We start from the raw sequence: 23,424 nt of genomic DNA on the forward strand, positions 1-23,424 counted from the left end.
GTATAGGCCAGGGATGTGAGTTAGGGGCGACAATAATGGGGAATAACCGGGACCCCGGTGCTCTGGAGTGGACACAACGACTGGACGGTGATCATCAAGGGGGTTAACGTGAAGATCAGCCATCTCGAGAGTGTTTTACACTGATTTAACGAAGCTTGATGGATTACACTGGATTCAGTGATCAATTAATTGCCACCGGATACTTGATAAAGCGCATATAATCATACTGGATACGATTTATCCATTTCCATGGCGTTACTATCGACCCAGAGCCAAGCAGGTCACCTGGACCCAGGACTAACGCGGGCTCACCGGGTCTAAAGCGCTCGATCTGTCGTGTTTCCGGCGATGTCCGCGTCCTGCCTCGATCTGCGCAGTGTTATTTCAGCACCACCGCAGCTGGACAGCGACCGCATGGACCGAGCTCTCGATCCCAGCCGCCAAAACTCGCCAGACTCCGCCGGGGAATACCAGACCCTCACGCTGCTACACACCGCGCCCGGGGGGCTCGGCATGGCTCTGGAGGAGGAGCTGGCCATGCTCACCCGCGAACGGGAGGAGGACCTGGATGTATCCGCCACGGAGGCACCTGTGAGCGGACAGAATTCTGACCTACTGTCGCTCTTCCGGCAAAAAGAGAAGGATTTGGTCCTTGCTGCTAAACTGGGCAAAGCTCTACTTGAACGGAACCAAGACCTCACAAAGCAATATGACAACATGACCAAGGATTTAAACGACAAACTCGAAGTGAGGAACTCTAACACTATATTTGAGTTTATACACTGCCATCAGTTTGTATTTTAAAAAGTTTCTGCCATTGGATTCTTCCAGTTAATTGGTTTCAGCTTACAATATAAATTTCCGACACATTGATCGACTTTTGTTTAAATTAAATACGACTAGGGTAACAAATAACTTGTTAAAAAAACAATAAGTTACTACTCCAAACATTGATAAAATCAGCAATAAATAAATAAATAAATAATCCATAGTACGTTTTCATGCCCAGTGCAACTATGGGAAGTTGGTGAATGGGACTGAATCGTGTTTTTTTTTTTTTCATTGTATGACTATTTAGACAAACAAACAAAAATGCTTTGTTTGTTAGTTAATAATATTGTATTATACACACACACACACGTTTATATATATATATATATATATATATATATATATATATATATATATATATATATATATATATATATATATATACAGTATTGTTCAAAATAATAGCAGTACAATGTGACTAACCAGAATAATCAAGGTTTTTCGTATATTTTTTTATTGCTACGTGGCAAACAAGTTACCAGTAGGTTCAGTAGATTCTCAGAAAACAAATGAGTCCCAGCATTCATGATATGCACGCTCTTAAGGCTGTGCAATTGGGCAATTAGTTGAATTAGTTGAAAGGGGTGTGTTCAAAAAAATAGCAGTGTGGCATTCAATCACTGAGGTCATCAATTTTGTGAAGAAACAGGTGTGAATCAGGTGGCCCCTATTTAAGGATGAAGCCAACACTTGTTGAACATGCATTTGAAAGCTGAGGAAAATGGGTCGTTCAAGACATTGTTCAGAAGAACAGCGTACTTTGATTAAAAAGTTGATTAGAGAGGGGAAAACCTATAAAGAGGTGCAAAAAATGATAGGCTGTTCAGCTAAAATGATCTCCAATGCCTTAAAATGGAGAGCAAAACCAGAGAGACGTGGAAGAAAACGGAAGACAACCATCAAAATGGATAGAAGAATAACCAGAATGGCAAAGGCTCAGCCAATGATCACCTCCAGGATGATCAAAGACAGTCTGGAGTTACCTGTAAGTACTGTGACAGTTAGAAGACGTCTGTGTGAAGCTAATCTATTTTCAAGAATCCCCCGCAAAGTCCCTCTGTTAAAAAAAAGGCATGTGCAGAAGAGGTTACTATTTGCCAAAGAACACATCAACTGGCCTAAAGAGAAATGGAGGAACATTTTGTGGACTGATGAGAGTAAAATTGTTCTTTTTGGGTCCAAGGGCCACAGGCAGTTTGTGAGACGACCCCCAAACTCTGAATTCAAGCCACAGTACACAGTGAAGACAGTGAAGCATGGAGGTGCAAGCATCATGATATGGGCATGTTTCTCCTACTATGGTGTTGGGCCTATTTATCGCATACCAGGGATCATGGATCAGTTTGCATATGTTAAAATACTTGAAGAGGTCATGTTGCCCTATGCTGAAGAGGACATGCCCTTGAAATGGTTGTTTCAACAAGACAATGACCCAAAACACACTAGTAAACGGGCAAAGTCTTGGTTCCAAACCAACAAAATTAATGTTATGGAGTGGCCAGCCCAATCTCCAGACCTTAATCCAATTGAGAACTTGTGGGGTGATATCAAAAATGCTGTTTCTGAAGCAAAACCAAGAAATGTGAATGAATTGTGGAATGTTGTTAAAGAATCATGGAGTGGAATAACAGCTGAGAGGTGCCACAAGTTGGTTGACTCCATGCCACACAGATGTCAAGCAGTTTTAAAAAACTGTGGTCATACAGCTAAATATTAGTTTAGCGATTCACAGGATTGCTAAATCCCAGAAAAAAAAAATGTTTGTACAAAATAGTTTTGAGTTTGTACAGTCAAAGGTAGACACTGCTATTTTTTTGAACACACCCCTTTCAACTAATTCAACTAATTGCCCAATTGCACAGCCTTAAGAGCGTGCATATCATGAATGCTGGGTCTTGTTTGTTTTCTGACAATCTACTGAACCTACTGGTAACTTGTTTGCCACGTAGCAATAAAAAATATACTAAAAACCTTGATTATTCTGGTTAGTCACATTGTACTGCTATTATTTTGAACAAGACTGTATATATATATATATATACTTGTAAAAAATAAAGCTTCCCGATTTAAGTGATTTTTTATATTTTGGGGATTTTTTTAAAATCTTTTTTTTGTATTATATATTATTATAAATAATGTATCATTTGAATTGTAACCTATTCTTTAATCTCTCTCTCTCTCTCTCTCTCTCTCTCTCTCTCTCTCTCTCTATATATATATATATATATATACATATATATATAATTTAATACTCCAGTGCTGTGATTGATTTCATGGTCATGTTTTGTTTACATTGGTGTGCAGTCAGTCTGCTTTTTAATTATTAATCAAGATGTATCATAATCACTTAAATGAGTCGAACACATTTAGTCTCAAACTGTTAGTCTCCAGTTTCTTCCTCATGCTGAACTGCTGAAGAGTTCCCAACTGCAGCTGTGCTCAAAACGGTTTCTAATTGCACCAAAATAGGCATAAATCCTAAAAGCAAATGTTTTTAAGACTAATATTATGTTATAAAGATTTTTATAAAGTCATCAAATGATGGTGAACGGCTTGAGGAAACAACTAGAACCACAACTAACAGCTGTTTGTCAAGAACCAAGCGTCTACTGTCACTGAATGTCGACTGTGTGAAGCGCTGAATCTGGTTCAGATCTATACAAGCTCTTATGGTTGTTTCAGGAATGCTTTGGCTCTCTTCTGAGGGCCAGACTCTTCTCCATGCAACTCTCCCTCCTGCCCAGTTCACATCTTTGACTTAAACCTCGTCTTAATCCATGTCCCAGTCTGCTCTCTTTTCCTTACTCATATTTCCAGACTAATTTGAGGAATCCTTCATCCTCTTACAAAAGCAAATAATCAGCACTTGAAATGACTTCTAACAGTTAATTGCATTGATAGCCGTCACAGTGGATTTCATGGCCCTTAATCAGTGCCAGATTTCATTTTCTGCAATTATAGCAGGAGCTCTCATAGGTGCCCGGGACTCAACCTGACTGACCCTTTATGGCATGAGAACTTTAAGTCTCAGACCATGAAATCTGAATGTCTGGCTATCATGGACTAGCATCAGTCCACATTACAGCTTATTCGGGGCCCTTTTAAGACCATACACTCTCAGAAAAAGGTACAAAAGGTGTCACTGAGGTGGTACCTTTTCAAAAGGTACAAATTTGTACCATATTTATCCCTAGAGTAGTACCTTAAGGGTACATAATAATACTTAAATGGAACATTTTCGTACCTAAATGGTGCAGTTTAATACTTTTGAAAGGGCACCGCCCCAGTGACAGCTTTTGTACCTTTTTTTCTGAGAGTGTTTGATAAAAATATAAGGCAACCAATCATATGCTTCTGTTTTACATGTCATTTGTGGGCGGGTTATTTTAATTATTTGATGTCACAACAGTTTACCAGCATGGAGAAAAATCAGATCATAGAGCACTTCGAAATTCCCAAAGGTACATTATTTCACAAATATTCTTGTTTAATTAAAGTCTCTTCTGCTCACCAAAGCTGCAATTATTTGATCAAAAATACAGTACAAGATGTAAAATATTAATACAGCTTTGAATAACTGTTTTCTATTGTAATATCTTTAAAAAAGTATTTTATTCCTGTGATCAAAGCTGAATTTTCAGCATCACTACTCCAGTCTACTCCAGTCCTTCAGAAACATTATAATATGCAGATTTTCAAAAAAAACAAAAAAAAACATTTATGATTATTATCAATATTAAAAAGAAGTTGTGCTGCTTAACATTTTTGTGGAAACTGATACATTGTATTTTTCAGGATTCTTTGATGAATAGAACACTCAAATATTTTGTAAAATTATAAATGTCTTTACTTTCACCGTAATAAATCCTTACTGAATAAAAGCATTAATTACTTTTTAAAAATCATACTGGCCCCAAACCTTTTGAACATTGTACTGTACTTCAAAACAGTAGTTTTGGTAGCCTTATCATAGTACTAGTGTATTTGCTACTAAGTGCGTTAAACAGAACTATTAATATCTACTAAAGATTTGATGCCACTAACCTGGCAAACTTTGGTAAATCCAGTGATTCACTCAACAAATGTCAGTGACCCTGGTCTTTCTCTATCAGCTCCTGGAGCAGGAGAAGCACGAGCTGCGACGGCGTTTGGAGAGTCGTGAGGGCGAGTGGGAAGGCCGGGTGGCCGAACTGGAGACAGATGTGCAACAGCTGCAGGGGGAGCTGGAGAGAAATCAGGTGCAGCTGCGTGAGGCCGACCGTGACAAGAGCCGAGCCATCAGTGAGCTGTCAGAACAAAACCATCGCCTGCTGGAGCAGCTCAGCAGGGTGAGTGAGATGTTCAGCCTGATATGGGTACAGTTTGCAGGGGGTCAGATGAGCCCAAAACAACTAGATGTAGATGGGTTTCACAGAATACAGCTCTGTAAACCTTAGATTTCAAGATTAAGAAATGGTCAGGTTTTTTTTTTTTTACTTTAAGCCAAATCTGCTCTATAGTAGTATTTATTTATTTATTTTTGGCTGGAGTTTGTTTATGTGATCGAATGCAGCCTGTTTCTGTTGATACACTTGTGGCGTCAGATACGACAAAGCACATTTATTTTATAGCACATTTTGTGCACAATTTAATTACAATTTGCTTTATATAGCCATGATAGAAAGAAAAAGAATATCTATATATATAAATATATATATCTATCTATATCTATCTATATATATCTATATATATATATATATATATATATATATATATATATATAAAATATATTATTACAATTAATTATAAAAAGTATAGAAAAATAAAATAAAATAACAAAACAAATATAATAATACAAATAATGCAAAATGCCGCTTTATATAGTCACAATAAAGAAAATGAAATTTGATAATAAAAATGTAAAATAATTCAAGACAAATAATATATGTAATGCAATGTAAAAAAAAAAGAAATATTAAAATCCATTTAAAAAGGAAAGAAAAAATATTAATTAAAAAACTAAATAATAATAAATAATAGAAAAGGCAAGGCACATTACAGAGAAAGGTGGAAAACAACACACATGCTATGAATAAATTTCATGCTAAGGCACAGAGTGTGTCCCTTCATCTTCCTGAAACACTGCTTTACACAAACTCATCAAAATTCCACTATGCCCCAGTCCGTTTTCAATAATTCAACAGCTGTGTGGCTCAAAATTATGCGATCTACCTGTCTGACAATCCAGCAGGGCAACCTTGAAGACGTACAGAAAATTAAGATGATAACCTTTAACTGTTGCCAGTGAATGAGGATGACGAAGAAGTAAACTTTTCAAAGACACAATTTTTCAGCATCTTTGTGTTTGAATTTAAAATCTGTCTGTTTCACAACTGTTGCACTTGAATGTGTCAAGGCCAGCAAACAGAATATCTTTGATAACATGAATTATATGTTTGAGAACACAATTTTGCAGTTCGCCTGTGTTGCATAGGTCCATTTACAGTATGATACTTTAATACAATTTTTTTTAAAACTATTAAACCAAAAATGTGCCACAGGTCTGATCTGAAAGTCAAGTCGGTTCAGTTTATTTAATTATTTTAGCAATTCAACTTAAAAAAATATTTTATTTCAGGAAATGTTAATTTTTGGGGGGGGGGGTTAGTTATAGTTTTAGTTAACAATAAAAGTTGCTGTTGACATCAAAATCCATGTTATTTTGATGCAGTTATGTGGTAATATAGCTAATATTAATACAACATCACTACATTATTAAAGGCCTTGTTGAAGGAATTTTTTTTTTTTTTTGTGCATCATCATTTATGCATAACATCATATCTTGATATCAATAAATAGGATTTAATAATCACATATTTGTTTTTGCATCACACTGGCTGAAGTCACATTGAAACATGATGAAATTCTTAATGATGAATTGCTAATGTTGAATAAATACAGTAATTTCTGAGCAATGATGGTAAATTTGTGTTTTATTGATTTGGCTGGAAATTGAGATTTGCAGGTTAAATGCAACATTGAGTTAAGGTTGCGTTTCTATGTGCGACTCTTGTTCACAGGCGTATTTGAATTCTCATTGAGTCTTATTGATTTTGCCCCAGGACGGCTGTGGTGTTGTGGTAACGATGCAGCTGAGGTCAGACAACAATCTCTTGCTGCATCGAAAGAGCCGCGTTGCCCTGACAAACCGCTTTGAACTTCAGTCTTAATGACTTTAACATTCAGATTTACTGCAGTTGTCAATAACATGCTTTAAAACTGTCAATCCTAGTTTTATAATTAATATTCACACACAAATGTAAGAAGAATCAATGCTGATAAACTAATCAAGAGTGGCAGCACAAGGGCTTCCAGCTGAGGGCAAAAACACCAGCAAAATCAAAACATGATCTCAGAAAATAATGGACTAATAAATAATGAAACCCATTTATTTTGATCCACTGGAAACTAAAATGAATAATAATAAAAAAAAAAAAAGCAAACAGTCCTTCTGAAAGAACTATTTAGAACTATTTTTTTGGATTTATCATTGATATTATTATTTTTGTTAATACTTTGAACAAGTTTTTTTATATATATTTTAGTTGTTTTTATTTTAATTTTAGTTTAGGTTTTAGTAATTTTGTTGTCAATTTTTTTAATTTTTACTGGTTTGTTTTGCGAATTTTCATAATTTGTTTAGTTATTTTAGTACTTCAACTTAAACTAAATTAAAAATGGTGCTTTGGTCATAAGTTGAAATAATAATAATAATAATATAATATATATATATATATTTTTTTTTCATTTTCTTTTTTTTGTGAATGCATTTTTTTTCCAGTTTTAGTAATTATTATTTTTGTACATAAATGAAAAATTAGAAACGTTGCCTTTGAAACCACATTTTAAATGACCATCAACTGAGAAAGAAAGATGCTTTTTGTTATCTGAATGGTGTAGCTACAACATCTACCATCTGCAGTTACTACTAGAATGAACTAGTCACAACTTGACCACATGGTCATTTGATTGGTTAACATCGTTAGTGTTTTTAACTTTTTAAAGCTATTAAACTAGTCAGTTGCTGACGGAGATGTTCTCAAAAGCAAGAAAGAGGCTCTGAGTATAAGACAACTAAATACGCTTGACAAATCTGCTAATGGATCTAGACCTGCAAACTCAGATGACCTTCCTTCTGTGAGACAAGTGACAGAAAATGACATAAGGCAGAGAGACACTTGGATGAATTCAGGTGGGATAAGGCTTTAATCCAGATCCTCTTTAATAACATTACATCCAGCCGACTGAAATCGAGCAAGACAGGACAACAAAAACTGTGGGATGACTTATATATAAAGCAACAACGTAAAGAAAAGGAAATCACAAATGAGATTTCATTAACATATTGATTTTTTCTTCAATACAGTGTTAAGATTAATTAGGATAAAAAATAATCTCCTGCTCTTTCTTCTGATAAAAAAAAAAAAACAGAAGAAGAGTTTTAGAAGAGATATAAAAATGTCTTAAACTGCATGATTTTTTTCTCAGTATGACTTATAGTTATATATTTTTAATATATGAAAGAGAAACACCTGAGAAAAAGTTGACATAGAAATAAAACATTAATGCAATAAAAGAAAATTCTGGAGCGACAGTGACTATGCTAAGCTGTTTTATCTATAAAACGTACAAGTATATATTTACATGCTACTAGTACTTATTTTTAGATACTAGTATCTATTATATGAAGTACCAGTACTTTAGATACTAGTACCTATAAAATAGATACTAGTACTTAATATTATATAATATTACTTACTCGTTGGTTACTAGTAACTATTCAGGGCCCGGTTCCCTGATAACGCTCACTCTTAGCACGCTAAGAAGACTCGAAAGATATATCTTACCAAAGTTGTTTATGTTCCTAAGTGTGTTCCCCGAAGTGTCCTTTAGGAAGCTTCTTAACTCGCTGCCTCTTACGTTCCACATTACAAAAGCGCTGTCCCAAGTGAAGGTGCTGAATTAGTTGGCATCGATTGCTCAGGAATCCATTTTCCACTTCACGCGAAGGTGCAATACAGCATTAAGAAAGACAACACGTTCTATGCAAATGAAACATATATAAGTAACATATATTTGAACATAGTTTAAGTTATCTGTAAAATATAGACTATTCATTAAATTATCAAATTGTCAGTAATATGTTTACACGATATGTTGTGACGGTTAGACGAACCGGGTATCCCTCGCTAATCATCCACCCTCCTTATCCCGTTGTGCCACTTGTGCCACTTCTTGACATAGGTTTAACGACTTCTAAAAGTTATGTAATACACTTTTATATTAATGGTAAGGTACTTTACAATCAGAATTGATTGGCAAGCAGCTGCAGTTACTTCTGTTTAATGCGGGATTGATTGCCAATAGGTTTATGTTTTCAATTAAAAGTAACCTATCTACAATGAACAGAGAGAGAGAGAGAGTTAGATACAGAATATGGTGGGGAAGCAACGTAAAAAAGGGCACTAAGCTTCTCGTCAGAGGAACTTGAAGTTTTGCTTGACCTTGCCACCAGGTTGGAGATCACACCCCTATGGTCCACTATAATGATGGATTGACGATGGGGATGAGTGTGCCATCCACCAGGCCCAAGACTCTGGGGATGCCAGCAATGGCATGACAGCCCTGCTGCACCTCCTGGACCTCCTGATGTGTTGCCGGCAGCCGGATGTAATCCCCGTCATGGCACAGAAGGGCGTTGGTGACAGTGTGGATGCACCTTTACACCGAGGTCTTACTTAGGCCGTAGCCCTCTCCCACAACCTCGATGAAGCTCCCTGTAGCTAAAAACCTAAGCGCTGCAAGCAGCTGGACTTCAGGGCTTAAAGCAAAATTCTGCCGTGTTAGCCTGGCAGGCGCAGGTCTGAGAAGGTCCAGCAGCTCCATAATGAGCTGTCTTGTGAGGCGAATTTTTTCAAAAGGGCTTAAGTTTTGTCGAATAAAAAAATTGACATGGACTAAACGGCTCCGTGGCCGGCGCCATCTTTGATTCAATACAAGAACATGTTGGATCGCTGCCATAGTTGGTCGCTTACTGGACACCACCATGCTTACCCATTTATAGATCTTAGACATTTAGAGCCAAATTCTTTGCCAGATTTTAATTATCAAAAGCGATTGCCAATTTAAACGCTTTAATGACATTACGAAATAGCTTAGGCTAATTACCACCATATTAGTTCTGATACCAAATAAAGTCAACTTCATAAATAGGCCTGTATCCATTGCAAACATATTTTATTATTAGTCTTAAAAGATCCATAATATAAAATAATTGTTGAGCCACAACATTGTCAACATACCACAGTTTGACTTGCACTGCGTTGCACTGATTTCTAAAGACAGCTGCACAGTAGCGTCTTGAGCTCAAACAACGCTAAGAGAGAGTTTACGAATGGTCCAGGCCAACCTTACTAAAGTGTGACTTACAGAAGATATACTTATCGTACGAACGTGTCGGGAATCGTGCCATAAGGTTAAGAGAGAGGTTAAGGAATAGGTTAAGAACTACTTAGCGATAAGAATGTTTTGGGGCCCAGTTTATTACTAGTAAAACATTTTGTTTTGACTAATATATATTACAAAAGTTACTAATATAGATTTTTTTATATACTAGAAGTTACTCATTGGGTATTAGATCCTATTATTAGATATACCTTTTCAATATATAGTACAATTTGTTTATTACATACTTGTATTTTTTTATCTATTAGATATTAGTACTTATTACACATAAACTGTATTCAACACTAGGACTTATTCCAAATGTTCATTTTTAATTGAACTAGTAATATTTTTAATTGAACTCTGCAGTGGTCATTCTGACCTGTTATTACATAAGACAAGTTTAAAAATCAGTTGCATATAATAAGATATTATAATGTAATAAGATTTAATACTAGTAACAATTACAAAATATACTAATATCTACTAGTATCAATTAAATATGTAGTAGTATCTAATGAAAAGTAATAGTATTTAATAAATATATTTTAGTATATAATGAATACTTATATATGTTAGTTACCATTACTAATCAGAACTGAATAGCTGATATCTGAATGACAGATCCCCATAAAATGAATGGTACAATTTTAAATGTGTTACCAGTTACTATTGAAATAATACTAGCATCTAATAAATAATAAATAGTATTTAATGAATAAGTACTAGTCTATTAAAAAGTTACTAGTATCTAAAGAATAAGCACTAGTAACTATTAGAAGCTTTAGCTCTTAATGGATTACTTACTAGTATATGAAAAAATGCAGCATCAACTAGATAAATTTGTGTTTTAAGGACTCAATGTTAAAACAGCTTGCCATACAGTGACAACATAACTAAATAATGAAGTAGAGCAGCTCATAGGTAAAGCTTAGCAGATACAGACAGCATAAATGTTTAGCTAATATACTGAACATATTGTGCTGTGTTGGACAGATGCTTTCTGTTGCGTGCACGCGCGCACACACACACACACACACACACACACACACACACGTCTGTCTGGAAGCAGGGGGTTTTCAAAAATGCCTGAACCCCAGCAGCCTAATCTGATCAGAGAGAAGCATTTCACTAATTACATTACAAAGGTTTAGCGAGAGAGGTGAAGGGGGTGGGCACACAACAAAATAGACCTACATTTCATTATCAAGATGGGGTGATTCTGAGACTTAAATAAATGATCATATTGATTATATTTTCACTGGTGCGCTGCTTTGGAAATGCTGATGCTGTACTCACATAGCCGGAGCACTGAAAAAGCTTTAAAAAGAAGAAGAAAACCTCTGATCCCTGCTATGATTTTGATGTAAAACAGCTGGAAACATGCTATGATGCTAGTAAATCGCCAGGGGGTTGCTATGAAGTTGGTTTATGGAGTGTAAACAATACCTCCCACAAATATGCACACGAGATCCACACATGTACACAGCAATCAACACATGCACGGAAGAGAGCCACATGTGTGCACAGTGATCCACTAATGCATGCAAAGGATCCACATGCGTGCTCGCCAATTCACAACTGATCACATGAGAACTACACGTGTGCACAGCAATTCGCAAATGTGACAGGCACAGACTCCATTCATAAATGCAAGCATCAGAATGTGCATCTTAATAAACATTAATGTCTTTACTTAGAATGTATTGAGGCTGATTTCACTCGATATGGGTGTGCTGTGAGGTTTTTAGGAGTTTGCAACATGGTTGCTATTTCAGGCTGGTTTCTAGGTATAGTAGTTGCAATGGTGTAAAAGTATTGCTATGCAGTTGCTAGTGTCTTCTGGGTGGTTGCTTGGTGGCTATAAAATATTATACATCAATATAGATTATATATAGAATATTAAAAGGATAGTTTACCCAAAAATGAAAATTTGACATGATCATTTGGCCTCATGTTATTCCAAACCTGTACGAGTTTCTTTCTTTTGTTATATAGAAGAAATTTTGAAGAATGTTAGTAAGCAAACAATTGCTGGTAGCCATTGACTTCCATAGTGTTTTTTTAATGCTATAAAAGTCAATGCAACTATTTGGTTAACAATTTAGCAGATTTTGATTAGCAGAAAAAAGAAATTCATACAGGTTTGGAACATTATGACAAATGGTAAATCATAACAAAATTGTAATTTTTGGTTGAACTATTCCTTTAAAACATCATGATAGAGGTTTGATCACATCCCTGTCAGCACCAGTATAGTGATGCTTGTCTTAGACAACACTAGTTTTTTACAAAAACTGTTGTCTTTTATCATATTACTGTTCCTGGGGTTACAGAAAAGCTATGTTATCCCTCTCAACACTCTTTAAATGCAATAAAATAACTGTGGAGTGGTTTATTGCTTTATTTTGTCCAGCATTCTAACATTTCATTAACATTCTAACAGTGTCTCCAATTTATACTGCAGAAATGTCACAGGTTTCCTCCTCTGAAAGTATGACTAAGGGAAATCATCACCACCAATCACTATTCCCAAATATATCTCTATGGCAACCACTAATGTTAAATCCAATTCCATGTGCTACCATAGAAATGTGATTTCCAACCCTCTCACAAAGTGCTGTGATGGAGCCTTTAACTAATAAAGCGCGAAAACTTGTGAATCTGCATTTTAAATTCTGAATACTGTACAACTGAATAAGTGGTTTCGCTAACACTTTATTTTAGTGGCCAATTCTCACTATTACCTAGTTGCTTATTAGCATGTCTATTATTAATATAGGTTGTTTATTAGTACTTATAATTCTGCATGACAATATTCTACATTCCTAATCCTACCCCAAACCTAGACTTGACAACTATCTTACTAATAATTAATAAGCAGCAAATTTGGAGTTTATTGAGGCAAAATCATAGTTTATGGTTAAAAACTAATTAAGTAATATAAAACTGAGAACTCAGTTTAATCTCTTGAACCAAGAAAAAGCAAACTCTGAGCAATGAATTTTCTCTCAGTTAAATGCAACAGGGAATATTTCTCAGAATGTTCTCTCAAAGTTATGAATAAACATTTCAGTGATGTTAACAGAACATTAATTGAAAGTTGTGTGGTCTTTAATAATGTTCTCAAAACATTAGCAGAAAAACCTTATTTGTGCATCATTCATGGAATGTTTTTCCCCCCGAAATGTTTTTTAAATGTTACTACTTGTTTCAGAACATTCAGAGAACATGTAACATTAATGATAAAAAAGTCTGAAATGGAATGTTCCCTCAACATTTATATTTGTAAAAACATTTAAAAAAACAACTGACAAAACAAATTTACTGAACATTGAATGGGAATGTTAGACACACTTTATAACAGTTTTTCGTTAGCTGTTAAGCTTGAAAAAAAAAATCTAATCACTAACCTTGTAAAGATAAAATAATACATCTTATTATTTGTGTATGATAACTATTGACTCTGTGTCTGTTTTTATTTCTCCTATAAGGAAAACCTTTAAAACTATGAAAGATCAAATTCTGAGCAATCACGTTTCTCTCCGTTAAATGTAACAGTGAACTTTCTCAGATTGTTCTGGCAAGTTTCTCTCAAGGTTATGAACAAATGTTAATGTAAAAGAATGTTTGTTTAAAGTCATGCTTTCCAATAAGGTTCCAAAGTTAACTACATTATTTAACGTAAACTTACAAAGAAAAATTATTCTAAAGCATTTATATTAATCTTAGTTCATGTTGATTTCAACATTTATTAAAAGTTATATCTATTTATGTTTTTTAATGGTCCTGAGCTAACAGACTAACAATGAACAGTTTTATTTTTATTAACTAATGTTGACAAAGATTATAAAACACTGTTTTGCTCATTGTTAGTTAAAGCTTTAAATATAGTTAAGAAATGAAACCTTATGATAAAGTGCTACCTTTTTAATATTCTCAAAATATGAGCACAAAAAAAACTATATTTATACATCATTCATGGATTTTTATTTTATTTTTATGAAACATTCTAGATTAACTTTTTGTAAAATGTTATTAGTTGTTTCAGAAATTTCAGAGAACATTTAAAAGTAACATTCCCATAATGATAAAAATTATAGCATGGAATATTTTGTTAACATAAAAAAAAAAAAAAAATAATAATAATTGCATTTCTAAAACATAAAAAACTGTATGCATGATTGTTTAAAGAGCATTCAGAAATAACATTTCCATAACTTATAGAAAAATATTCTTAAAGCATTTTTTGTTAGCTGGGAAGCTTTAAATAAAAAAATCAAATGACTAACCATGTAAAGATAAACAGGAAGTTACATTTTAGTGTTTTTCCTGTCTAACCACAGAAGGGCATAAGATAAGTCTATAAAGCCGACAATTCCCGAAAAACTTCAGTCATTTCTGCTTGTACCTGTCAACAGAATAAATGAGAGTAAATACAGATAACAACCAAAACAGCTTCAACTCCCTCAGATTCCTCCTGTGATCACTGCATGAATCAGCTGGGCAATAATGAATTCCTGATGACTTTTTAAACAATATCAAACTGATGAGAAGTTCAGCAATCTGATTCAGGGCTCTACAAGTGAAAACCTGCTGCTCCTAACATTTCTTTATCTGTCTCCAGTCTTCATCTGCAGCAACAGAATGAATCCAAGGTCAAGATGAGTGACGTAACTGAAACAGTTTCCACTTTGTTCTCAAAACAGCTTTATTAACAGTTTTATTTTAGAAAGTGTCTTTCATCGGGAGATTCATCCTGCCAGGAAATGCAAGACACAAACCCTCATGAAAAATCACAGATATATGAGTGAATAAATTAAGTCAGGAATCTATTACAGAGACATACTGTTAGAAAAAATAACATTCAACAGCTGCACTGCAAAAAAAAAAAAAAAAAAAAAGTTCAATAAAAAAATATAATTATATCAATTTATTTTATATATTATATATATATATATATATATATATATATATATATATATATATATATATATATATATATATATATATATATATAATTTTATCGAAATTGTAAACAAAATAAAAACTATTGAAGTACATTTTACAAAAAATAAATAAATAAATAAAATAATTTTTCATAAAAACCTACACTTTTTTTTTAACAGTACCATTATAAAACAACTTTTTACCTTATATACCCCCTTAAAAGTGCAGATTAGTATCTTAAAACAGTAATATGAGCCATTAATGTGCCATTATGAATCTTTAATGGGTGTATAGTAATTGTCTCATTAAGGGTAGGATTTAATTTTCTTTTTTTCTAAGAAAAATGCATATGAGTGATTCTTAATGTTTACACTAGTCACACACAATGGTATTTTTAAACAAGCAGTCCAAAGATTACCAAGATTAAAAAGAGCAATCATTGCTATTTACCAATGAATGTAAAAAAGATTAAACATTAAATATATATTCAAATTAAAACGCATACAAGTGATAGCTTATTTGAAAGTCTAGTACAATAATCACTACACAGTTTTGTGGTCATCGTATCACTTACATTTTAGTAGGCTATTTATTATATAACAAACTTAATAAAAGTCTTCATACAGTAGTTAACTCCTGTTGCATAATCTGATCCAGAATCCAGATAGAAACATGTTCAGATCATTTCTAGCACGAGATATTGCAATGTTGATCAATGTGTGTGTGTGTGTGTGTGTGTGTGTGAGTGTGTGTGTGTGTGGGGCGTAGCAAGCTTTTCAAAAGTGTGGGGGATGGATGTGGTTTGTTTATAAACAATAAAAATGATGAACACATTGACAGAGGGGTACAAAATGCAGGGCTTAAAATTCTCTGGCACTGTGCGGGATTTCCGGCTTGCATTGTTTGGCTGGGAAAAAAAAATAATCCTACATTAAACAAAAAAAAGAAAAAAAAATCAGAAAAGGGGAGAAAAAAAACGCAAAATCAGAAAAGGGGAGAAAAAAAACGCAAAATCAGAAAAGGAGAGAAAAAAACGCCCACACAAAGCTTTTTCTCTGGTGGTATAAATAATGTAACAATTTACTGTTTTTAAACATTAAAATAATATACACTTTAATTTCATAGTTCTTCAACAGGTATGCAAACAATATCCCAATAATAGCAATTAGCATTAGTCTAAAAAACGAAATATAATACCGAAAACACTCAACATGTCAACAAAACGATTAACAGAACATATTCCCAAACAAGCTTATTTAAAAACCTCTAAAGCATAAACACTCATTCAAAGTACCTGGAAAAGGGAGATGTAAATAACCATAAGTTCCCGCCTCCTCAGCACGAGCTGACCGATAACACTCCAAGAGAGGCGGGACTTAAGTCAGAACAGCCAATCATCAGCCGATCACACTCAAAGCCGGTGTCATGTTTGAGAGGGAGGGAGGGGGGAGGAGGCAGCCGCGGCGAGCGCAGACACAGAGCGGTCAGAGAAACGGAGGAACGACTGTAGTAAGGCGTTTGTGCAAAACTGCGGAAAAAACTGCAGAAAATGTGCGGGTGTCGAACCCTCTCACCGGGAAAAGTGTGGGTGTTAAAACCCCCACATCCCCCACGGGTGCGACGCCCCTGTGTGTGGGTGTAGTTTCTCTGTGTTGTTCTGTAATATGACTCATGCTCATAGATTATTGGGGCAGCAACAGGCTTCGCTTCTCTTCTAATATTTTTGGGTGAAATCATATAACATGATCGATCAGATGAAATTAAATTATTTTTTGCATCGGTGCATGTCACTGACCTTTAAAAAGCAGCTGAAACACAACTAACTTCTAAAGGTAATAAAGGTGCTAAATGGTTTACTGTTAAGAAAGTGTGTGCTACAGTAACATTATGAGTCGAAAGGTTAAAAGTCAGCTCTTGATTCATGAAACTGATTTCTTTGTCTTTCCAAAAAACTAGTTATTACTGATTCTAGTCCTAGGAAGCATACATAGACAGGAGATATCTACAGTGTCTAGTTAAAATGCTACTAATTTCTAATTTCTTTAAGAACACCCATGGTATCAGCTCAGTGCCTTATAAACCGAAATAGTGTTAAAAATATTAAACAAAAACAAATTACTACAAAATAATATAGTTCATTATGAAGTCTAAACAGTTTCATATTATATTTCCTATAATAAAAATATAAACCTGGTACCTTGTAAACATGATTTTTTTTTTGAATGAGCGAACAAACGAACAAATACATAAAATAATTAAATCCGAAGACTAGACATGGTTTAAAAAAATAAAATAAACAACAAATCTTGTTAAAACTAGTGGCTCTAAAAACACATATACTGTAGTATACCTGCCTGTAAATCTGATTTTGTTTAAATAACTAAATAAATAAATACTCATACATACATATATACATACATACAAGAAAATAAATAAATGTTAATTCCAGTGGCTGGAAAAACACCCACAGAATCAGCTGGGTGACATGTAAAGTAGGTTGTATGTTTGTTGAAAAAAATAAAATAAAATACAATAGAAATGAATGAATTAATAGTAGAATCAGCTCAGTATCTAATAATTTTTAAATGGAAATAATATTAATAATTATATATGTGACCATGGACCACAAACCAGTCATAAGGGTCTTTTTTATATATATACATCATCTAAAAGCTGAATAAATAACTGTTCCATTGATGTGTAGAAAAATATTTGAAAATCTGGAATCTGATGGTGCAAAGATCGCCTTTAAAGTTGTCCAAATGAAGTTCTTAGCAATGCATATTACTAATCAAAAATCTAGTTTACATATATTTACAATAGGAAATTTACAAAATATCTTCATGGAACATGATCTTTACTTAATATCCTAATGATTTTTGTCATAAAAAAAATCAATCATTTTCATACGATGTATTTTTGACTTAAGACTCCAGGGACACATATGTTAAAATCTGAACCTTCCTGAAAAGATAAAAGAAAAAAATAATCTTGATCCTTCAATTCATTTTTCACATTGTAAATAAAATGTCAAACACCTGTGCTCCATGCATACAGACCATCTACACATTACTGATATTACTGTCTGTGTTTGTCCACAGGCCGCCGAGATGGAGAAGCAGTTGTCTACTCAGGTTCATTCTTTACGGGATGATTTCAAAGAGAAAAGTCTCTCCACCAACCAGCACATGATGCGCCTTGAGACCCTCCAGGCTGAGGTGAGGCATTATGGGATGTGGACTGTCTTATCTGCAGTGAGTCATCATGACACCCTGATATATTTCAAAATCTGCTTTCCTCTGTCTTCCTTCCTCAAATTATGATTTGTTTCCTGCACTAAACAGCAAGGGCTTGAAGTAAGTGCTCATGAACCGCTTCCTCTTTTCTGCATGTTCGTTTTGTGATGTGAAGATCTCATTGTGCGATGCAAACCGCTGCTGGATCATGTCCTGATTGCTTTATGTCACATCTGAGCATCAAAGCAGCTACAAAAAGTGAATGTGGGACTTTTCACTAATTCATCTGTGAGAGACGGGTGTGTAATTGGCTCCTGGTGTCTGTTGTGACAGTGCAGGACAAACAACGCCAGCATGAGTTTCACAGGCCGTCATCAGCGGACTCGCTCATATCACTGATCTATTCACAACAACAACAAGATCAAAACAAAGCTTCGTTCAATTCTGAAATAACTCAAGTGAGGAACTGTTCCAAAACATAGTGAACTACCAGTGTGACTACAGTAGTACTATTAAGACAATACTGTATACTGCATGTATATACTGTATATATATATATATAGTGTTCCTGTAGCTCAATTGGTAGTGCATTGTGTTATCAAGCGCAGGGTTGGGGGTTCGATTCCCCAACTGTAAGTCGCTTTGGATAAAAGCGTCTGCTAAGTGCATAAATTTAATTTTAAATTTTAATTTAATTTAATTTAATTTAATTTAATTTAATTTAATTTAATTTAATTTAATTTAATTTAAATTTAACGTAATTTAATTTAATTTAATTTAATTTAATTTAATTTAACGTAATTTAATTTAATTTAATTTAATTTAATTTAATTTTAATATATTATATTATATATTAATTTTATTTATTTTTTTTTCATTATTATTTCCATTTTAGTTCATGTTTTAGTAATTGTGATGTGTTTGTCATTTTATTAGTTATACAGTATATGCATTTAACTTGAGAAGAGTTATTCATTAAAACAAGAAAACATCATGGGGTGATTAAAAAAAGCAGTCGTATGGTATATGAGGTTCATTTCATTTCAGGATGCTCCCTTAGAAGGCTGCTGCCTATGTAGACAATATAAGCAGCAAGGCAGCTCACTAGGTTTTGGGACAGAGCCCACATGTACATATTAACAGCTATTCAGTATTGAGCAACAGGAACTGGCCTGATGAGCAATATTATGAATGAGAGATTAGCCAATCATAACATACATCAGTTATATAGAGAAGTGCAAATGTACAGATAAGCGTCTAAGAAAAAAATGACTTCGGTATTAAAGAAACATTCTATTTACATTCCAGTAGATTAAATGAGATTTTTTTTTATATAATATAATATTATATATATATATATATATAGCAAAAACCAATTCTACTCTCCATACATGCATACAATCATCCACATCTATACTGCATGAAAACTGATCTGGTTTTGTTCTGCATGTGTGAACTATGCAATTGTTAGACCTCAACAACATTTGCGTTCTTGTAAAACATGCAGATTTAAAGGTGGGTTTTTCCTTTAGTAGAGTAGTACTGTAAAACGCCAATTCAGATCTCAACATTTGAACAGTTTTGCAAATACAGAGTCCTCGGGTCCTGTGTTTCAGTCATAGCCAGAAACTGCATGTTTGAAGAAAAAAAAAAACCCTTCTCTTAAAAGCAATCTCAACGTACATACACATCTGCTCGCTGACAGCTGATTCTGAAACATATGAGAGATGTCAAGCTCTGTCAATCAAATACTGAGAATTTAACTCCATTGCATCACATATATTTCTGATCAAATGGCTCTCATGCCCTGTGACTGAAAGAGAAATCCACCTCAAATGTACGACTCTTCTTGCTTGCTTGAGGTTACCCCTAATCACATTACAGCAAGATCACAGTGTGAGAAACTAGTGATGTCCTGCGGCCGCAGATGAGCTGAAGTCATTCAAAGCAGGGGCTTCTGCACTTCCTACTCATTTTTTGACAGCTGTAACCCTCCAAGATTTCCAAAATACTTCCACAGTATTCAGCACAGTCACAGTGTCTCTGGAGGTTACAATATCAGGGTTTACTCGGAGACGGAGGGTAATTAGTCACATGATTAGTGGTCGATACAGAGATGAGCTGTCTGTCAGACCAAAGCTGATTTATAGGATCAGTTCAACTCTCCCTCCATCTCTCTGACCGCTACAGACCATGATCAAAACAAAAACAAAAAACTTCCTTAAAGGAGCATTTTTATAACTACAATTTGTCTTTTATGACAAATTCAGTCAATTATTTCCGAATACTACTGGCTATTACCAGTTAAATGCATCAACATCAACAGAAGTCCTCTATACACTGCGAAGGCGGAACTGACGCTGCAACTCACATGACATTTGTGTTTATTTACACAGACTGTTTAATGCTGCTTAAAAGTGGTAGAGAAATATGAGATTATTAAATAGCCTACAAATAGAGTAGAGTAGGGTAGGGCAGCAATATTGTGACAAAAATAATTATTGCACCCAACAGACATTGATGTAAAAAAAAAAAAAAAAAAAAAAGGAGGAGAGGAGAGGAGAGGAGAGAAATCTATGATTTTTAAAATAGTTTTTGTTTATTTTATATATGTCTATATAGTCTTTGTTAATTTTTAGCTTTAGTTTTTTTTATTAATAAATTAATGACTATGAATTATATTAATTATAATAAAATAATTAATTATATTATAATTAATAATAAATTTATTCAGTTAAGTTTTTTTTTTTTTTTTTTTTTCATTTCAAGTTAAACTGAATGAAAACTAAATTAAAATGAGAAATGTTCCCTTAACAAAAAGCGGAAAAAAAAAAGAAAAAAAACTTTCTATATTTTATTTTATTTCAGGTAATCCTCGATTCAACGTGAGCAGATTTAAATGCAATGCCATAATCAACATTTTTTGTTCATTTTAACATTTTATTTAATTTGCAACAGTCATAATATATATATATTTTATTTTTATTTTTTTTACTGTGCAGGAGCATTTGTGTGTGTGGAGCCTAATTAAATTTTTGACCCTACCACTGACCCCTTACAGTTTAAAGAAGCAGAGACAGGCCTCTCATACAAGAATGAATGAGAGAAAACTCAATGCTAGATGTAGATAAAGGCGTTTTAATAGCGAGACTCCCATGTGGACTGAGTGTACTAGAGCTGTAAGTGAGCGGAGAAAACTTCTGTTCTATTTTAAGGGCAAATGCTGCAGTGTCTGGGTGTTCCCGAAACTGCAGTCAGTGCCAGACAGAGAGAAACAGGAGTCTGTTCCAGTCCATGACGCTTCTGAGCCGAACGGGATATAAATATTCAGCATCACTCTCTAGATCAGCTGTTTTATATTTCAAGAGAAGCAGATGTATGTGGTTCTGAAGGCTGGTGCAACATAGGGTTAATCAGAGAATCCCTCAGTGCTGGTGAACTAGGTTAACAGATCTAGGTCAAAACAGCAGCGAGAGATGCTAAAACTTCTGCTCATGTTTGTTTCATGGGTCACACACATACATCGGGACTCAAAACTCATTTTATTTCTCTAAAGAAACTATTCAGGGAAACCTCGGAGAAGATAATGATACTTAAAGGAATAGTTCACACACTCAAACACACACGGCTAAACGTGTACCCAGCCTCATCCAAGATTAGGATGAGTTTCTTTCTTCATCAGATTTGTAGAAATGTATCCTTCCATCACTTGCTCACCAGTGGGTCCTCTGCAGTGAATGGGTGCCGTCAGAATGAGAGTCCAAACAGCTGATAAAAACATCACAATAATCCACAGGTTATCCACAGCACTCCAGTCCATCAGTTAATGTGTTTAGAAGCCGAAATCATAGAAGCGTGTTTGTAAGAAACAAATCAATCATTAAGAACCATTTATTCTGTCTAAATACAAATCCATAATCCATAACAATGCTTCCTTCAATAAAAATATCCATTTCCTGTTGTCTCTCACATCAAAATCCACTCACATGTCTGTTTAGAGCTGTTTTGGTTTGTAAATGCTGTTTGATCTGAGCACATATTTTAGCTGGAAGCGACAGCTAAAATTAATGCTAAATTTCTCCAAATCTCTTCCCATGAAGAAACAAACTCATCTATATCCTGAACTATAAAAAAGCAGCAAACTGCGAGCAATAGCATTTTCTAAGAGTTGTTGTGCAATATTCCCGTTATCAAGAGCACATTCCTGACTGTGGAGGTGTTAGTGACTCCCAACCGATGCCTGGCAACACAGCATTCCTACAACTACAGGAGAGTTTAAACTAATCCACGAAATCACACTTGAGTTTTTCAGATACATTAGACTCATATACTATATAAGATATATCGTGACTCAGAAAGTTTGCAGATGTTTTGCTCTGAATAGGTTTAAACTAAGCTGTAGAATGCTGATGTCCGTAACCTGGTGTTCTTCCCGCTCTCCTTGTGCAGATAAAGATGTTGTCAGATCGTAAGCAGGAACTTGAGCGACGTGTGAACGCCATGCTGGAGGAAAACCAGCAGCTGCAGCACATGAGTGAAGAGCTGAGAGAGCGAACGCTGGTGCTGGAGAAACTGTGTCACCAGAAGGACTTACAGGTGAGCGACCATCACACTGCAGACACACACATTATAATCACTATTTATGTTCTAGTAAATCATTTTCATTTTTAGCATTTTCAAAGTTTTCAGTAAATACCTGAACACTGAGAACCAATCAACATTGGAATCAAAACTGTATATGATTGGAAATGAATAAGCATTCATGTTTCAAACTCAAAAAAATAAATAAAAAAAAATATATATATATATATATATATTTTTTTTTTTTTTCGTTAGCACTTTATTTTACAGTCCTGTTCCTCATGTACATACTATGTACTTATTATATTAATTACAATAACTATGTAATAACTAGGTACTAACC

General features: G+C 34.3%; 1 protein-coding gene across 1 annotated transcript in view; it reads left to right on the forward strand.

The window, feature by feature from the left end:
• The first annotated feature begins 202 nt into the window (after window positions 1-202).
• The window catches only part of LOC113052783 (BICD family-like cargo adapter 1), a 43,746-nt gene continuing 20,524 nt past the window's right edge, over window positions 203-23,424 (forward strand). Inside the window, exons 1-5 of the mRNA XM_026217232.1 lie at window positions 203-747; window positions 4,944-5,159; window positions 18,366-18,482; window positions 18,609-18,620; window positions 22,950-23,096. Of these exons, the coding sequence (XP_026073017.1) occupies window positions 349-747; window positions 4,944-5,159; window positions 18,366-18,482; window positions 18,609-18,620; window positions 22,950-23,096 (891 nt within the window). The 5' untranslated portion in view covers window positions 203-348. The remainder of the gene's footprint in view (window positions 748-4,943; window positions 5,160-18,365; window positions 18,483-18,608; window positions 18,621-22,949; window positions 23,097-23,424) is intronic.

This window comes from Carassius auratus, chromosome 33, assembly GCF_003368295.1.
Source record: "Carassius auratus strain Wakin chromosome 33, ASM336829v1, whole genome shotgun sequence".
NCBI lineage: Eukaryota > Metazoa > Chordata > Actinopteri > Cypriniformes > Cyprinidae > Carassius > Carassius auratus.